Source organism: Sesamum indicum, linkage group LG13 (genome assembly GCF_000512975.1).
Source record: "Sesamum indicum cultivar Zhongzhi No. 13 linkage group LG13, S_indicum_v1.0, whole genome shotgun sequence".
In the NCBI taxonomy this organism is placed as follows: Eukaryota; Viridiplantae; Streptophyta; class Magnoliopsida; order Lamiales; family Pedaliaceae; genus Sesamum; species Sesamum indicum.
The window spans coordinates 3,643,969-3,658,758 of record NC_026157.1 but is presented as its reverse complement, the minus strand read 5'-3'; the positions used below and the strand labels follow the sequence as shown (position 1 = coordinate 3,658,758).

The following is a 14,790-nucleotide window of genomic DNA, read 5'->3' as shown; positions in this document are numbered from 1 at the left end:
TTTGTTTTAGAAAAATTGATAATATGAAAATAATTATATAAATAATAAACAACATTTATTAGATGATGCAACGGTGAGTTTAGGTTAAAATATTAAATAAAATAATAATCAAAATTGAACACAAGAAACTGATCATAAAGACATATAATTAACTCAATTAATTTTAGATAGCTAAAATTGGTACATATTGGATTCAAATTGTGTAGCAAATTTGTCTTTGATTTTGACAATGAAATCAACTATTAGTGTAAAACACTATTATTAATTTCTCGCATCAACGCATTCTATTACTGCAAGTATTATTATTTTACTAAAATGCATCGCAATAGTTCCGTATCTCATAAATTATATTTCTCATTAAAATTCCTGACGTTTTAATATAATGGAATTTAAATTATAATCGATGGTACATTCCATTCAAAGGGATAAAATTGAAAAACGGCCAAATTCGTATATATATTATTTTTTGAAGTGAAAGTGATAAACTATTATTATTATATTTTTTTAAATAAGTCGATTATAATTATCAAAATTAAATATATATATATATATCTAACAATTATCGACAATTATAACTACTATATACTAATATGTACTCAACATTGTTCTTAAAATAAAATACACAATCAATACATTATTCCAACTAGAAAATAAAATTTTTGATGTAATTAATTATTTTTTTCTTAAATTATACATCATTCATATAATAAATACAATAATTTCTTCATTTAATGAATTTCGAGTTAATCAAATTGAATCTAAAATCAGATTTTTTTTAAAAAAAAATTCTTGTAGATATAACCGATAGTTATATTAATATTTAAATACATAGCACAATACATCAATTAAATTTTAGAAAAAATATAATCAATCCCTGTGATATTGCAAATGAGCAAATTATCCCCTATAATAAAATAAATAGCAATTTACCTCAATGTATTTTTAAAATATAACAATTTACCTTCTTATATTTTTTAAAATGAAGCAATTTACCTCCTTAGATAGAAAAGTAAATTACTTCATTCAAAAAAAAAATCAAGGGGATAAATTATTATATTTTTTTTAATAGGAAGATAATTTGCTCATTTTCAATCACAGAAAAATAAATTGCTATTTACCCATTAAATTTTACTATATTAATATAATTATGAATTATAAAATAATAAATGTACATAAAAATAAGACAAACACCCGTAACGTTGTACTAAATAAGTAAGCTTTAGTTGTCCCTATTTTTTATATTGATAAATCTACGTACACTGACAAATCCCAAGTCCCAAGACAAATCATCATCCGAATTAGATCCACTACTCCTCGATCAACAAATCATGATCGACCAAAAACATGTGGTTGAGATGAAAAGGGTATTTGCTATTGTGTTTGAAAAAGATCTTTTGGTGATAACATGAAGCAATGGGCCATATGTTGAATTAGGTCTGAACATTTGTTGTCCACTCAAAAGTCTTGCAATTAGGAAATAGAGGAAGGGGACAAAATCACTTGTCTTCGATTTGGATATGTTGTCTAGACTTTTACTAGTTTAGAAATATATTTCTACTTTCCAAACACACCATTTTGCATGTCCTTATTTCTATACGGCAGTAACTTGTTGATTTTTACTCAAAAAATATGTTAAATTATTTCCTGTTTTTTTTTTTGGCTATATATATGTATATATATTCACCAGAAACGTCAATATTATTCATTGTTGGTTTTTAAAAAATTACATCTACACCCCCTAAAAACGTCTACATCGTTATACAAATTACAGATGTTTCTTGCTGTAAGGAGTGGTTTCTATAATTATACAAAAAGTATGAATAATTTGTATAAATATGTCATAGGTCAGTTTTATGGGGTCTAATAATGTAAAAGATAGTAAAATTATGTTAAAATATATAGAACGACGACCGCTCAAGACCTCTTATGTTAATAGTTAAGGAAGGAGTCTCTTAAACAAGTTTAAAGTCATGAGTTCGATTTCATTCAGAAAATATGGATATTTGTCTTCATTTTACGTGAGTTTATTATAAGTTGTTTAACTATTTTTGATTATATTAATGTTTTGATTGAATTTATGTATTGATCAAATTATTAAAATGTTGATGTAATTATAACTTTTGAAAAGAGGAATATGTAGAGAAAGCAAATGAATTTACAATCTGAATTATAAGAAAAAGGATGGGCTAAAGAATTAGGACTTGTTGAAAAGTTTATAATAATTGTTGCAAAAGTTTCATGGGAGGGATACTTTTTTAGGGATATGACTAAGGAATTAGGTTAATTCTTATTTGCTTTCTCACTTGTTCTTTTTTCTTTCCTCTACTAATTTGGACATATTCGTGGTTTTATTTCTTTTTCAAAGAAAAACAATGATTATTTTTTAAATATTGTTATTAATAATATTATTTATTTGTTACTATAATTTAATAACAATAATATTAAATTATGACAAACTCATATAAAATGAAACAAATACTTATATCAGGACTTGGACCTATTAGTCCAACATATCTTCTCCATAGACACCGTACAGAAGCTTATGTCAATGGCTAGAAAAATTAGAAACGAGAGTAAATTTATTGGTAACTACCATCGATTTAGCAAGGGGATAAAAATTTTAATTTTTTGATTTCAAAATTAGCGTTAAAAATAAAAAAATATTTGTTATAATTGAAAAGGAACTTTGATGTTGCAAAACTTTGTAACTGATATGGCAAAAAAATTAAAAAGTTCCCCCCAGAATTTAACAAGCTAATTACAAAGTAAATATTTTTCTTCATAGCTTAATTAACAACAAATTCCAATAATTTGTAAGGAATTTGTATTGTTGCTGATGATATTTCTTTTTTATAGTGACTGTCTGAAACTTTATTGACAATTCATGCGTCAAAATAAATATATATTTTTCTTTTTCCCTTTTTTTTTTGTGCATGGAGGGAGGAAAAAACAAGAACACACCAACACTAAGTGATGAATGCTAATTCTTTTTCCCCTCAAAGTTGAATGGACATTGACAATGGCAGCTTAATATCCCATTTAAGTGTTGGTCACATGCAATGTAGGCAAGTGAGAGTACATTTAATTGTGAACATAATTAGGCTACTATTTTTAGCTCATTGATTTTGAAGTGAGAGACCACTTTGCTTACTATAAATGGAGAAAAATTTGGAGGGGGATTATGGACTTTTAAGTAGTGATTGATTGTGGTTTAGAAAGTGTAAGGCCTCATTACCTTGTGATTTTGCTTGGTGTATTTGTGACCACATCCCCATTTTTGTGGCTTAAACATGGATTTAGTGGAGTGGGCCTTCACTATCAAAATTGAACTCCTTCCATAAACTAATTATACCTAATTTTATTGGGATCTTATGTTTAGATTCATGCTATATTTAGTATGTTGTACGTCGACTATATAAATGATTCGTATATATCTTTTATTTTTAATAATGGTATACAGGGTATCAATTTTTTAGAATTTAATGGAGTTGTTCATCTCAATCAACCTTTTGATTCGAGGCCAATTAGAAAAAAATCAGTAAGCTATAAAATATCAAATTTAACCACCGCAAAGTTACCTCCAATCTGTTGGCAAAACTAAAGTTGGTTCAGGCCCAATCTCACTCTGTTGGTGGCCGACCCAGCAAAACTGATATGTTAGTCATTCCACAACTCAGATTACATGTTACCATAAAGACACATCAACAAAGATAAGCTTGTCTGCTCGAGTTTATCGGATAAAACCAACATGTAATTATTTGTCTCTAAATAGACTACTTTTCTTGTTGATGCGGTAGATTTTGTTCATGATTGTGTGCGACAGGAGTGATGTGGTATATAATTAGATCAATTATATGTAGTGAATTAGATATCATAAGAAACCCGCCTTCCCATTTCTCTCATCATTATTCTATAAAAGTAGATTGAGTAGTCCAATAATGGTAGTAAAATAATGTTAATATTAATATTAATAAATATAAATGGGTTGGGCCGTTGCAATAGTCACGGCCCAATATCTGAAAAATTCAATCATGTCTTCATTTAATAGTTACTGTTAATGTCATGAGATTAAGTTGAAGGTCACTAGTGGCGGGTATTATTTTTCGTATTATAAATAAAAATAAAATATATACCACATTTAACAAATTTAACAAAAATTCTAAATTAGGTGAAATATCAAAAGCGCACACATCATCAAAACTGGTGCCCGTATGTGGTAATGGCTTTTGCGACTTGCGTCCACTCCACCGCCCTCACTCACACACTCGTCCCCTTTCTCCACCGCGGGCCGCCTCTCGGGCACTCTACCTTTTGCCGTCTCTACCGCTTCAATTCGCCCGGTTTCTTTACTTTATCCTCGAACAGCTTTAAACATCTGGTTCCGCCGGTTTTTGCGCAGGCTCGGCGAAGCTTTTCTTCCATGGCTAAAGAAGAAGCAGTAGCCTCCCGTAAGTGAATGATTGAGATACTTGGTTTTTTTTTGCCCCTTATTCTTTACGTGGTTTTTTGGTGCTCTTTGAGCAGCGGCTGAATTGCAATTTGAGGGGCGGCTTGAAATAGTTCAGTATCCAGACCCAGTACTGAGAGCCAAAAACAAGCGGATAAACACGTTTGATGAGAGCCTGAAAAAGCTTGTAGACGTTATGTTTGATGTAATGTACAGGTAAGTTTTCTTCACTTGGAGTATGTTGTTAGTTGTAACGGTCAGGGTAAATTTCAGTTATTTAGCACTAGAGGCTTGGAAATTAGTTCGTATTGAATATTAGTTAAAAAGGATGTTCGGCCTAGTATTTGAGATATTGTGACGGTCAGGGTAAATTTCTGCAATGATGGACTTGCTATCTTTTCTTATTGTAGATTCTTGGCAATTACAGGAATGTGAACAATACTTGTTGGCTTCATTTTCCACAGAACTGATGGCATTGGGCTCTCAGCACCCCAAGTTGGGATTAATGTTCAGCTTATGGTGTTTAATTCAGTTGGTGAGCGTGATGAGGGAGAGGAGATTGTTCTCGTCAATCCACGCATCAGCAGATATTCAAGAAAGATAGTGCCTTATAATGAGGGTTGTTTATCCTTTCCTGGGATTTATGCTGATGTTGAGGTACACCTTACCATGATATTTAACTTAATCTTAATATGTTTACTACATTATTCCTAAGTTCACTTCTCCATTGTTCTAACCTCCAGCAAAACTCGAGCCATCTAGCGTGAGATAATCAAGATTGGATTCCTTCCACTATATAATTAATTGTTGCTCTAGCTCGTCTCCACTTTAGATTCATTTCCATTCTGAAAGTGTTTTCCCAGCGGAATTTGATCTTCGCTTGATTTGGGCTTCCTTTTTCTTCTTATTCTGCAGAGACCAGATTCATTAAAGGTTGATGCACAGGATATTACTGGTGCAAGGTTTGAAGTTAACTTGACTGGACTTCCTGCACGGGTGTTTCAGCATGAATATGATCATCTGCAGGTTCTTATTCAGAAATGCCGTACTTTTCTTGTTATGCAGTTAGTTTACTATGGGGGTTTGCAAAGTGACCTATTCTATTATGCTTCTTGCTTTTCTTGAGACCAATCTTAAGTACCGTCATCAACTTTGCAATTGAAGTTACTGTTAGTCAGCAACTCACGCCTTACTTGGTTCAGTGCGCATTGTGTATTAATAGGCCTAGATTTCTGTGTTAACAGGGTCTCGAACGACCCCATTAGATGTTATCAGGATTACTTCCTCATTTGGAATATATTTAGTGACATCCACTGAGCGAATTTTTCAGCTCAGATGCCACTTCTTTTTCTAGACCCCGTAACAGAATGCTAATTCATCTTTCTGCAGGGAATCCTTTTCTTTGATCGAATGAGTGATGAAGTTCTTGAAACTATTCGTACAGAGTTACAGGCAAGTGATCCTTGCAATTGTCATACATTCTCATCTACTTTTGTTGGAAACTCATGATCATGGATGTTCCTTCTCCATATAATCTTTGTTGCTATGTTCACCTGTCCTCAATAAGTAAATTCCTTGATGCTCTTGCCTGCAGGGCCTGGAAAAGAAATATGAGATGAGGACCGGAAAGCCAAGTCCAGAAAAGATTGATGCACGCAGGAGGAGCAAGAAAGCTGTCGGGTTTGGGAAGTCATGATTTTTACAAATATAGAAATCTACGCTCCTCCGTCGAATGTATAAGCAACACACTACCCTCTTTACCTTTCGTGATTCAACTTTTGGATGCTCTATTCTATAGTTATATTTGGTTTCTACTCTATTAGAGTGAGTTTGATTTTTCATCAAAATTGACATAGGAGATGAAACAATCAAACAATGAATCTTGAAGTAAAGAGTGCTGCGTTTTTACTCCTGTGATTCTCGGGAGTGAGCAATCACTAGTGCATCTCTCAGTTCATAATATTCTCCCACCAATTTTATCACTCACTTAGGATTCAATGGAACTAATGACTTGGGAATGTGCAATTTTTGGTTAATAGATTGAAAACAAACTGAACCAAAAAATTAGATTTTTACTGAATATTGAACCCAACAGTTAATTTTCTTGAAAATTTTGATATTTAGTTTGATTTTGGTTTTTTCTGCGGGTTATCGAAACTGAATAAAATACTAAATTAAAAATTTTAAATAGTTTTAATATTTGTATTTATAATAAAAAATAATAATTTTATGATTGATATATATTTAGTTGATTATAATTATTAGTTAATAAATAATTTCTAATTAATTAATTAACATTAAATTGTAATGTTTTTATTAAATTTTCTAATTGTATGGTACAAAATCAAATCGAAATTAGTTCGATTATATAATCGAATATTTCTTAGGGTATTAGGAGCAAAACCTCTGTTGAAGGTGGCTTCTCCGAGGCCTAATAACTAATCTTGAACGCTCTCCTCTCACATATTCCAATTTACTTATTGGGCTAGTTTAACAGTAGTGGCCCACTTATGGCCCATTTAGCAGTCTCAGCCCAGATATCAACATCGCATCAGATTCCAATCGAGTCAAACCGTGACGTACGCCCGCTTACTTGCCAACCAAGAAGCAACACGTGGCACTGTCTCCAGCTTCTCGAACTCGGAAACTCCCTCTGAACTGGATTTGATGAAATCCTTTGGGGTCCGCCAGAAATTTCACTTCACATCAGAAACAGAGAGCATCCACAGATACAGAAAGAGAGAGAGAGAGAGGGTGTCTTGTCTAGAGAGAGAAATAGAGGGTGTGTCTCCATTAGTCAAAGCTTTTGTGGAAAACGAAACCTCTCGGAAGCTCGCAGTTCCCCACATTTTTCACCTCTGCTTTTGTTTTTTCTTGTTTCTCATCTAAATTTCTAGGGTTCATTTGTTTTAGTGCGTGCTCTGTTGTTAATCTCAAGCTTCGTGGTTCGCAAAATGACTGATCCGTAGTTGCAGGTAAGTTTTGCTTTAGCTTCTCCTGAAATGCTGCTATTTGTTATTTTTGGTGATCAATTTTCAGAAGATTATTTTGTGGAAAGTTGTCTTAGATTTGTGTCTTTTTCTTTTTCCATCTGTTTTCTTTATTGTTGCCCGTTTGTAGGATTTGGAAGCCGAAGTGCGTCTCTTTTTTAAGCTCAGTTGCCGGTGTTTGATTTTTTGCCTTTTGGACTATGGCTTCGGGTGGTATTGTGGCTGACAAGCCAAAATGTGATGCAATGCTAGTGGACAAACTTCCGGAGGAAATCAATGAGATGAAAATCAAGGATGAAAAAGTGGAAAAGGTTCGTTTTTGTATAGAAATTGTGTCTATTGTTTGTATTCTTCTTGATCTTGGATCAGGTTCAGGTCGACTTGTTAACATAGTTAATCTTTGTGGTTTTGGTTTTGCTTTTTGGTTGCAGGAAATGGAAGCAGCAGTAGTGGATGGAAATGGAACGGAGACAGGGCACATCATTGTGACAACTATTGGTGGTAAAAATGGCCAACCGAAGCAGGTATTATGGTGGAGACTTTTGCTCTGTGAACTTTAGGTTTTAAGTTTGAGGACTGTAATTACTTCATATGACTAGATGCTGTAGGGCCTGAAGTTTCAAGATTATTACAAAGTAGTTTCCTGCTAGGACTGGTGTTTCTGGGCATTTTGCTGTGATCTAAGCTTTCTATATGTTGATAATTGATTTTTCAGTTAACAAGTGAAGTTTGAAAGATTTCCTTGTACTTTGAACTGTTGTAGTTATCTATATGTTCAATCACACCGCTATAGGGAGCAGCCTCTGAGGCTTAATTCATAAAAGATCATAACTTACAATTCCAGGTGGAGCTGGGAAAAAGTCTTAAGAATATGAAGTTGGAGCAGGAAAAAGAAACTATCATGTATGTTTTCTTGATAAACAAAAATTTTATGGCTGTCCTCGTATAGGTCAAATTTCATGGTTGTGACCTGAAGTATATTTATGTGTTTTTCTATCATGTTTACATGGTTGTAGCTTCATGCTTATATGCTGCAGTAAATTCGTATAGTTTTTCCTTTTGTTTTGTCTTCATTTTTCTCTTTGGAGAATGCATGTTAATTATCTCTTTTCGATGTAAAGATGGAGTACAATCCAATTTATGGAGCCTTTGTTTATTTTTGTTTTCCTATGATGCTTTCTAAATGTCATTCTCTTGTTTAACCGCAAATCCAGCTTGTTGTTATTCCATTTTCTTGTCAGTTGTGTGGTCTGGAGTGGGTTCCCTTACAAGTGCCACTGACTGCTTCTTCTTATATGACCAATACTGTGACACTGTTACAAAAATTTGCTCCTTTTGGTGTTAGGTAGTTGATTTTTGTCTTATTTGCTGTTTCTGTTCATCTTTTATCAGACTATAAGTTATATGGCAGAGCGCATTGTTGGACAGGGATCTTTTGGAATTGTGTTTCAGGTGAGTGCTATTCTTTTATATTCCTGGGAGACATAACTTTTTTGTTACTGATGATCTTTAGCTTCTTGGTGAGTTCTGTTGAATTGATATAATCCAACATTTTTTAATTAAGAAGTAAATGTACCCATCCATATCCTGTGTTAGGTTGATCACATCGCTGCTTTTGAGTTAAATATGTCTGAGAAACAGATAGATGTTCAAAGCAATTCTTGTTATGTTGCAGGCCAAGTGTCTTGAAAGTGGTGAAACGGTTGCAATCAAAAAAGTTTTACAGGATAAGAGATATAAAAACCGTGAGCTGCAAACGATGCGCCTTCTTGATCACCCAAATGTTGTTTGTCTTAAGCACTGCTTCTTCTCAACCACCGACAAGGACGAGCTTTACCTCAATTTAGTTCTTGAATACGTGCCTGAGACTCTGTACCGTGTAGCGAGGCACTATAGCAAAGCAAACCAACGAATGCCTATGATATATGTCAAGCTCTATACGTATCAGGTCAGCTGACTTGGATAGGTTAAAAGTTTCAGAACTCGGCCTACTTCATATGTGCTCCTGCCTTGACCAAATTTGAGACTATGGCTATGCATGTTTGTAATTACCTTCTTTAGTTATTTGAACTCTATATAGCAACTAATTGTTTCAAATTACAGTATGTTGCATCTTTTTTTTTTTTTTATTGAAGTATTTCTCATGTTTGCAATTATTTGATCTTGAACTATTGCATATTAGCACAAAATGTGGTGGTGCGATATTGTAAAAAGATGAATTGCAGTCTGATAATATCTTGTTTCGTGACATTTGGCCACAGATTTTCAGAGCTTTGGCATATATTCATGGTATAGGAGTCTGCCACAGGGACATCAAACCTCAAAACCTTTTGGTATGTGCTTAATGCATAAGGCATAAGTAGTTAAGCATATTTGTATTCTATAGTTTGACCAATACAATCCTTATTGCAGGTCAATCCGCATACCCATCAGCTCAAGCTTTGTGATTTTGGAAGTGCAAAAGTTTTGGTATGCTTTATGTTATCCTTGTAATTATGATACTGTGGCTGATTTCCTTGTCAATCCCCCACCTTCATCCAAATGCCATAATTTGTTCTTACCTTCAGTTGGGAATATATTATGCAAGTGAATAAATTTTCATTAGGCTTCAAGTGCTTCATGTAATTTAGGAAACAGAAAAAAGTTCTACCAATTTTGAATTGAATAATCTTGCTTGATCATATATATTATTCCAGTGGATTCATGGCATGACAAACTACTTTTAAGTATTTAATAGGAAACCATCTTAGAGCATGTTTTGCTCCTTTTTTTTTTTTCCTTCTTCTTTCCCTTTCAAGACTTCAGTTTCTTGTTTGTAAAATTGCCTCCTGTTTGTTAATCTGGGCACCTGATTTGCTCACTGGGAGAAATTTAAATGATCTAAAGTATTTCATCATGTGTAACAGGTGAAAGGTGAGCCAAATATATCTTATATCTGTTCTCGGTACTACCGTGCGCCAGAACTGATTTTTGGAGCAACTGAATACACTAGTGCAATTGACATATGGTCCGTGGGTTGCGTCCTCGCCGAACTTCTTCTTGGACAGGTTCTTAACAAGCCTAAGGCACTTATATTTGGAAGTAAAGAGAAAAACATGATGGTTTCGGTTTACAATCTTCTGACCAATTAGCTACTACCTTTTAACCATTTACTGATTGGTTCTGTAGCCTCTCTTTCCTGGTGAGAGTGGAGTAGATCAGCTTGTGGAAATTATCAAGGTAACCTGTGCCTAATTATTCTAGAAGAGTATCTTGATACGATATGTTTTGTTGTTGTCATCTCCAAGAGAGCTCATTCTAAGCTGATTGCATTTTTGTTATATCTAGGTTCTGGGAACACCAACTCGTGAGGAAATAAAATGCATGAATCCAAATTACACCGAGTACAAGTTCCCACAAATCAAGGCACATCCATGGCACAAGGTTGGATCTCTGTCTGTGGGTTGCTCGCTGCTTGTAATCCTTTACCTGTTTGTTTGTTGATTTCATCTTTGTTTCTGTTCTTGCAGATTTTTCACAAAAGGACACCTCCTGAAGCTGTGGATCTTGTGTCGCGACTCCTTCAGTACTCTCCAAACTTGAGATACTCTGCTGTGAGTTTCTATATTTTCCTTTATTGGTATTTTAATGCTTAAGATTACAGTTTATCCTTGGAACCTTGCTTCCTTGGTGTAGTATCACGTATCTCATTTAATTTTAATCTGAAAAATATTTTGCTTGATTGCCACTCGTCTTATGCATGTCAATAATTTTGGTATTTCTTTTAGCTATTTCTCTTATATATTACTGTTTGATGTATTTTTGCAGTTGGAAGCTTGTATACACCCATTTTTCAATGAACTCCGTGATCCCAACACCCGGCTTCCCAATGGTCGACCATTGCCACCACTTTTCAACTTCAAACCTGCAGGTCTTCCCTAATTTCTTGCACCCCTTGTTATTGTCTCAGTTTGTTAACTTTGTCTTTGGTTGCTTTTTTTGCCTTTTTCTATTTGGGATCCTGAGTTGACTTGTGCATTTTTCAGAGTTGAAAGGAGCATCATTGGAGCTACTCTCCAAACTGATACCAGAGCACGCTAGGAAGCAGTTTCCATCCCTTGGTTCCTGAGATTTGGAAATGCTGATGTTCTATGTGGATAATGAAACACTAATTTGTGTGTTGTGTTAATTTCTGATGCTAACAGAAGAACCTGGACCTCCTTTTATGTGGACTTTGTATTATTTGCCTGTCTAACTTCACCTTCGCTTTATATCTTCTGTTTCTTATTCTGTTCATACCAGTGCATCATATTTGGACATCTTAACTCCAGTTTTTTGGTTGCCGCATAGCATAGCACGATATCTGGTTCCTGTCTGCATTATTGTACACCTATTGCACCATTGATTAGCAAATGCGAGGTAGATTTTAGCTTGAATTGCCTGTATTCCAGGGGCCATGACGAGCAGCGATCCAACAAATCTAATGCCATTTTTTTAGCAGATCATGTTATGTTTTACTGTACAGTTACATCTGTTGTAGAGGATTTCGCAATAACAACTCGTTTATGATTCAAACAACCGCAACAAAGAATCATAGTAACAGAGGCTGAACTGCATAGTTGACATAGTAAAAGCCACAAGCATTGTGATGTCTGTTCCAATTGCCTAGGCAGTTTTCCTAGAGCGCTGCTATTCCGTGGACGTTTTACTAAATGATTAGAGATCATTGTTGCTATTTCAAGATGATGTTGTAACATTTTTCAAGCCAGTGGTGACATATTGATTGTGTTGTGTGTCAAGGCATGGATGATTATGTGATTTAGTAAATTCTTCATCACCTTTCGAGCCTGTGTGTGTGTTGCAAGATGTTTAGCTTAAGCACTTATTTTATGTTTCAAATTTGCGAAAACGGGGCCTCCCATGGGATTCTCCTTTTGATCAATTTCACAAAATAACTATCATGCAAAAGCAAAATCATCAACATTTGACATCAGATTTGCTCTTAATGTTGGGTGACTAACAGTATTGTGTCTTAAAACGAGTCTGACTTACATAATTAATGATACAAATATCGAGTGACCTATAACCTATGAAAATTGATGAATTTTAAAATATCACTTTCAAAGTGAATTCAAAAAGACAAAATACCAGTCTACTTTATCTTTGCACGGATATCGAAAAATAGCTTGTCTGCGCTTTCAACGTATGAAATTCATGCCACTTGCTCTCTATTATTTTAAGAGTATGTTATAATAAATTTTTTAGAATTTATTATAATTACAAATATCATATTTCGTTTGAAAAATTATAAATATTATAAAAAATAATCCCTTATCACAATTTATTGTAGAAAATATTTGTTCAATAATTAGATAAGCTTCAGGGAAGCCTCTCTAATTTACCCTTAATTTAATTTTGTTTTTTCTGATTCTACATCCGTATTTTAATGGTAGTGGTAGTGGAGCTAAGTCAACTAAAAAATATAACCTGAAATCGTTTAAAATAATGGTTCAATTTTACAATATATTTGTTCTTTTAAAAAAAAAAAGTAAACAAAAAAAAGAGTGTTGAGTGGTTGGCGCGTAGGAAAAGTAAAATAAAATAAAATGACTGGTCTTATTTATTTATTTGAGTGTGGTAATGTGTATATTACGGTAACAGTGAGGTAAGAGGCGTCATTCCTTCACTTCTTTCTGCTTAGTGCTGGGAGGGGAGGAATCTCTTCTTCTCTTTCTCTTATTACTCTACATTTCCTCCCCGACACTCTCTGCAATCGATTTCTCTACTCTTTATTCTTCTTTTCAATTTATGGGTATGTGAATCTTTTCGATATGTTCACGGGCTTAGTTTGCCCTTTTTTTTCCTTCCTTTTTTTTCCGTTGTGATTTTCGACTGTTTCTTGTTCAATCTACTTCTGTTACTTTTTAATTGATTTTTTCTCCAATTTATTTTGCAGGTAATAGGTACCTTACTTTTCTGTCTGGAGGGAGCTCGAGGAAGGTTTGGCGTTGAACTGAGCAGGTGAACTGCTTTTGTGAGGATCATCTGAATTCTTTGTGTTTTTTGACCTTTTTTTTTTTCACGAGAGTTGTTTGCTTGTCTGATTTTACGGTTGTTGCATTTTAGGTAATAATTGGAATATGTTTAGGAACATGCAGAGGGTGAGAGTGTTACATTTTGATTTATTCTGATGCTTAGGGTGAAATCCAGGGCGGAGCGACTTAGAGTATGCTTTTGTTTCACGGAATTGTTGGGGTTTGTCGAGTTCGTGGTAGTAAGGTTAAACTTTATTTTAGTAATTTGTTCAAGCGACTGCGGTTTTTGGGTTAGGATGTGCTTCTCACTATTTTTGTATGGGGAAATTGCATTTCATGTCCTTTGCATTTTGCCTCCAGAATAAAGAAAAAGCACTTAACCTCCGGAATTGCTTTCTTGGTTGCACTTTCCCCCATCATCAAGTTTCGGGCAATAATGAATTAATTCAAAACAGAATGGGATTCAAAGTTGCACTTCACTCCCTGAAATATTGTTTCTTTTCTTTAGAGCACCTCACCTCATAAAATTATTTTTATGGTGTATTACCATGCTTATTTTCTTGTAACTTTTTCTTATCATTACTTTTTGCAGATGATATTGTTTCCAGAATTTCTAAAGCGTCAATAACTTTTAAATAAAATTTAAATGGAAAACTTTGATTAAAAGAACTGAAGACACTCAAAATTGAACCTGAAGCTTTCAATTAGTCTAATATTTGCAAAGTTGTGGATTACTTGGTTCACTTGAATCTCATCTAATTTTTGCAATAAGTTGTGTTTTCTGCTATTATCTCTATGGTTTCTTGAAAATTATAGCGTGTATACAGCTAACCCGGAACATGTGCATTTCAATTATATATGATACATGAACTAAAAATAATGTAATGTGCTTTATGAGTCAATTTAGATCAAAGTGTTTAGTATGTCTATTGGTTTCACTAATTTGATTCTTACTTCAAGTAAGTGCTTTACTGAACAGGTTAGGCTGCTGTGCTTGGTTCAGAACTTGTGGAAAACATGGTAGTACCTTTCTTATTTTTTCACATTTTCTTTGTATAACCTGAAGAGTGGTTTTATTATCTTCTCATGTTGATGAACACAAATGGCTTTTGTTATCAGTTATAGCTAGTTTGTTTAATGTGTCTTATGTGCCTATTGCCTGTTTCAGGATGGGAATGCCTCTGGAGAGGAAAGTGTCAGTGTTGATTGGACTACAGATGACGAACTGGAGATTCTTGCAGAACCAGTGGTATCCTCTCAGCCGACTCTAGCAACTTGTAGCACAGAAGCTATCGCTGGCAATTTAGAGGTTAAGCTATGGACTTGGATTATTGAATCT

General features: G+C 34.0%; 3 protein-coding genes across 3 annotated transcripts in view; all 3 read left to right on the top strand.

Moving 5' to 3' along the window:
- On the top strand, window positions 4,175-6,266 carry LOC105176356 (peptide deformylase 1B, chloroplastic). The gene is made up of 6 exons (XM_020698610.1): window positions 4,175-4,448; window positions 4,525-4,663; window positions 4,912-5,104; window positions 5,363-5,473; window positions 5,837-5,899; window positions 6,042-6,266. The coding sequence occupies exons 1-6, from the start codon at window positions 4,220-4,222 to the stop codon at window positions 6,141-6,143; spliced, it is 837 nt and encodes a 278-aa protein (XP_020554269.1). The 5' UTR covers window positions 4,175-4,219; the 3' UTR covers window positions 6,144-6,266.
- LOC105176353 (shaggy-related protein kinase epsilon) lies at window positions 7,168-11,712 on the top strand. The gene is made up of 13 exons (XM_011099125.2): window positions 7,168-7,422; window positions 7,568-7,748; window positions 7,869-7,961; window positions 8,830-8,889; window positions 9,113-9,385; window positions 9,699-9,770; window positions 9,850-9,906; window positions 10,344-10,484; window positions 10,606-10,656; window positions 10,765-10,860; window positions 10,947-11,030; window positions 11,245-11,347; window positions 11,463-11,712. The coding sequence occupies exons 2-13, from the start codon at window positions 7,638-7,640 to the stop codon at window positions 11,543-11,545; spliced, it is 1,224 nt and encodes a 407-aa protein (XP_011097427.1). The 5' UTR covers window positions 7,168-7,422; window positions 7,568-7,637; the 3' UTR covers window positions 11,546-11,712.
- Window positions 13,070-14,790, top strand: part of LOC105176352 (DNA (cytosine-5)-methyltransferase DRM2) — a 6,306-nt gene continuing 4,585 nt past the window's right edge. Inside the window, exons 1-4 of the mRNA XM_011099124.2 lie at window positions 13,070-13,228; window positions 13,373-13,437; window positions 14,431-14,471; window positions 14,620-14,760. Coding sequence (XP_011097426.1) covers window positions 14,469-14,471; window positions 14,620-14,760 — 144 coding nt within the window. The 5' untranslated portion in view covers window positions 13,070-13,228; window positions 13,373-13,437; window positions 14,431-14,468. The remainder of the gene's footprint in view (window positions 13,229-13,372; window positions 13,438-14,430; window positions 14,472-14,619; window positions 14,761-14,790) is intronic.

Excerpts from the sequence above, each read along its gene's own strand:
- LOC105176356 (XM_020698610.1), top strand. The coding sequence starts at position 4,220 with ATGGCTTTTGCGACTTGCGTCCACTCCACCGCCCTCACTCACACACTC. Across the intron at positions 4,449-4,524 it reads AGAAGAAGCAGTAGCCTCCC|CGGCTGAATTGCAATTTGAG; the intron begins GTAAGTGAATGA and ends CTCTTTGAGCAG. Across the intron at positions 5,105-5,362 it reads GGATTTATGCTGATGTTGAG|AGACCAGATTCATTAAAGGT; the intron begins GTACACCTTACC and ends CTTATTCTGCAG.
- LOC105176353 (XM_011099125.2), top strand. The coding sequence starts at position 7,638 with ATGGCTTCGGGTGGTATTGTGGCTGACAAGCCAAAATGTGATGCAATG. Across the intron at positions 7,749-7,868 it reads AGGATGAAAAAGTGGAAAAG|GAAATGGAAGCAGCAGTAGT; the intron begins GTTCGTTTTTGT and ends TTTTGGTTGCAG. Across the intron at positions 8,890-9,112 it reads CTTTTGGAATTGTGTTTCAG|GCCAAGTGTCTTGAAAGTGG; the intron begins GTGAGTGCTATT and ends GTTATGTTGCAG.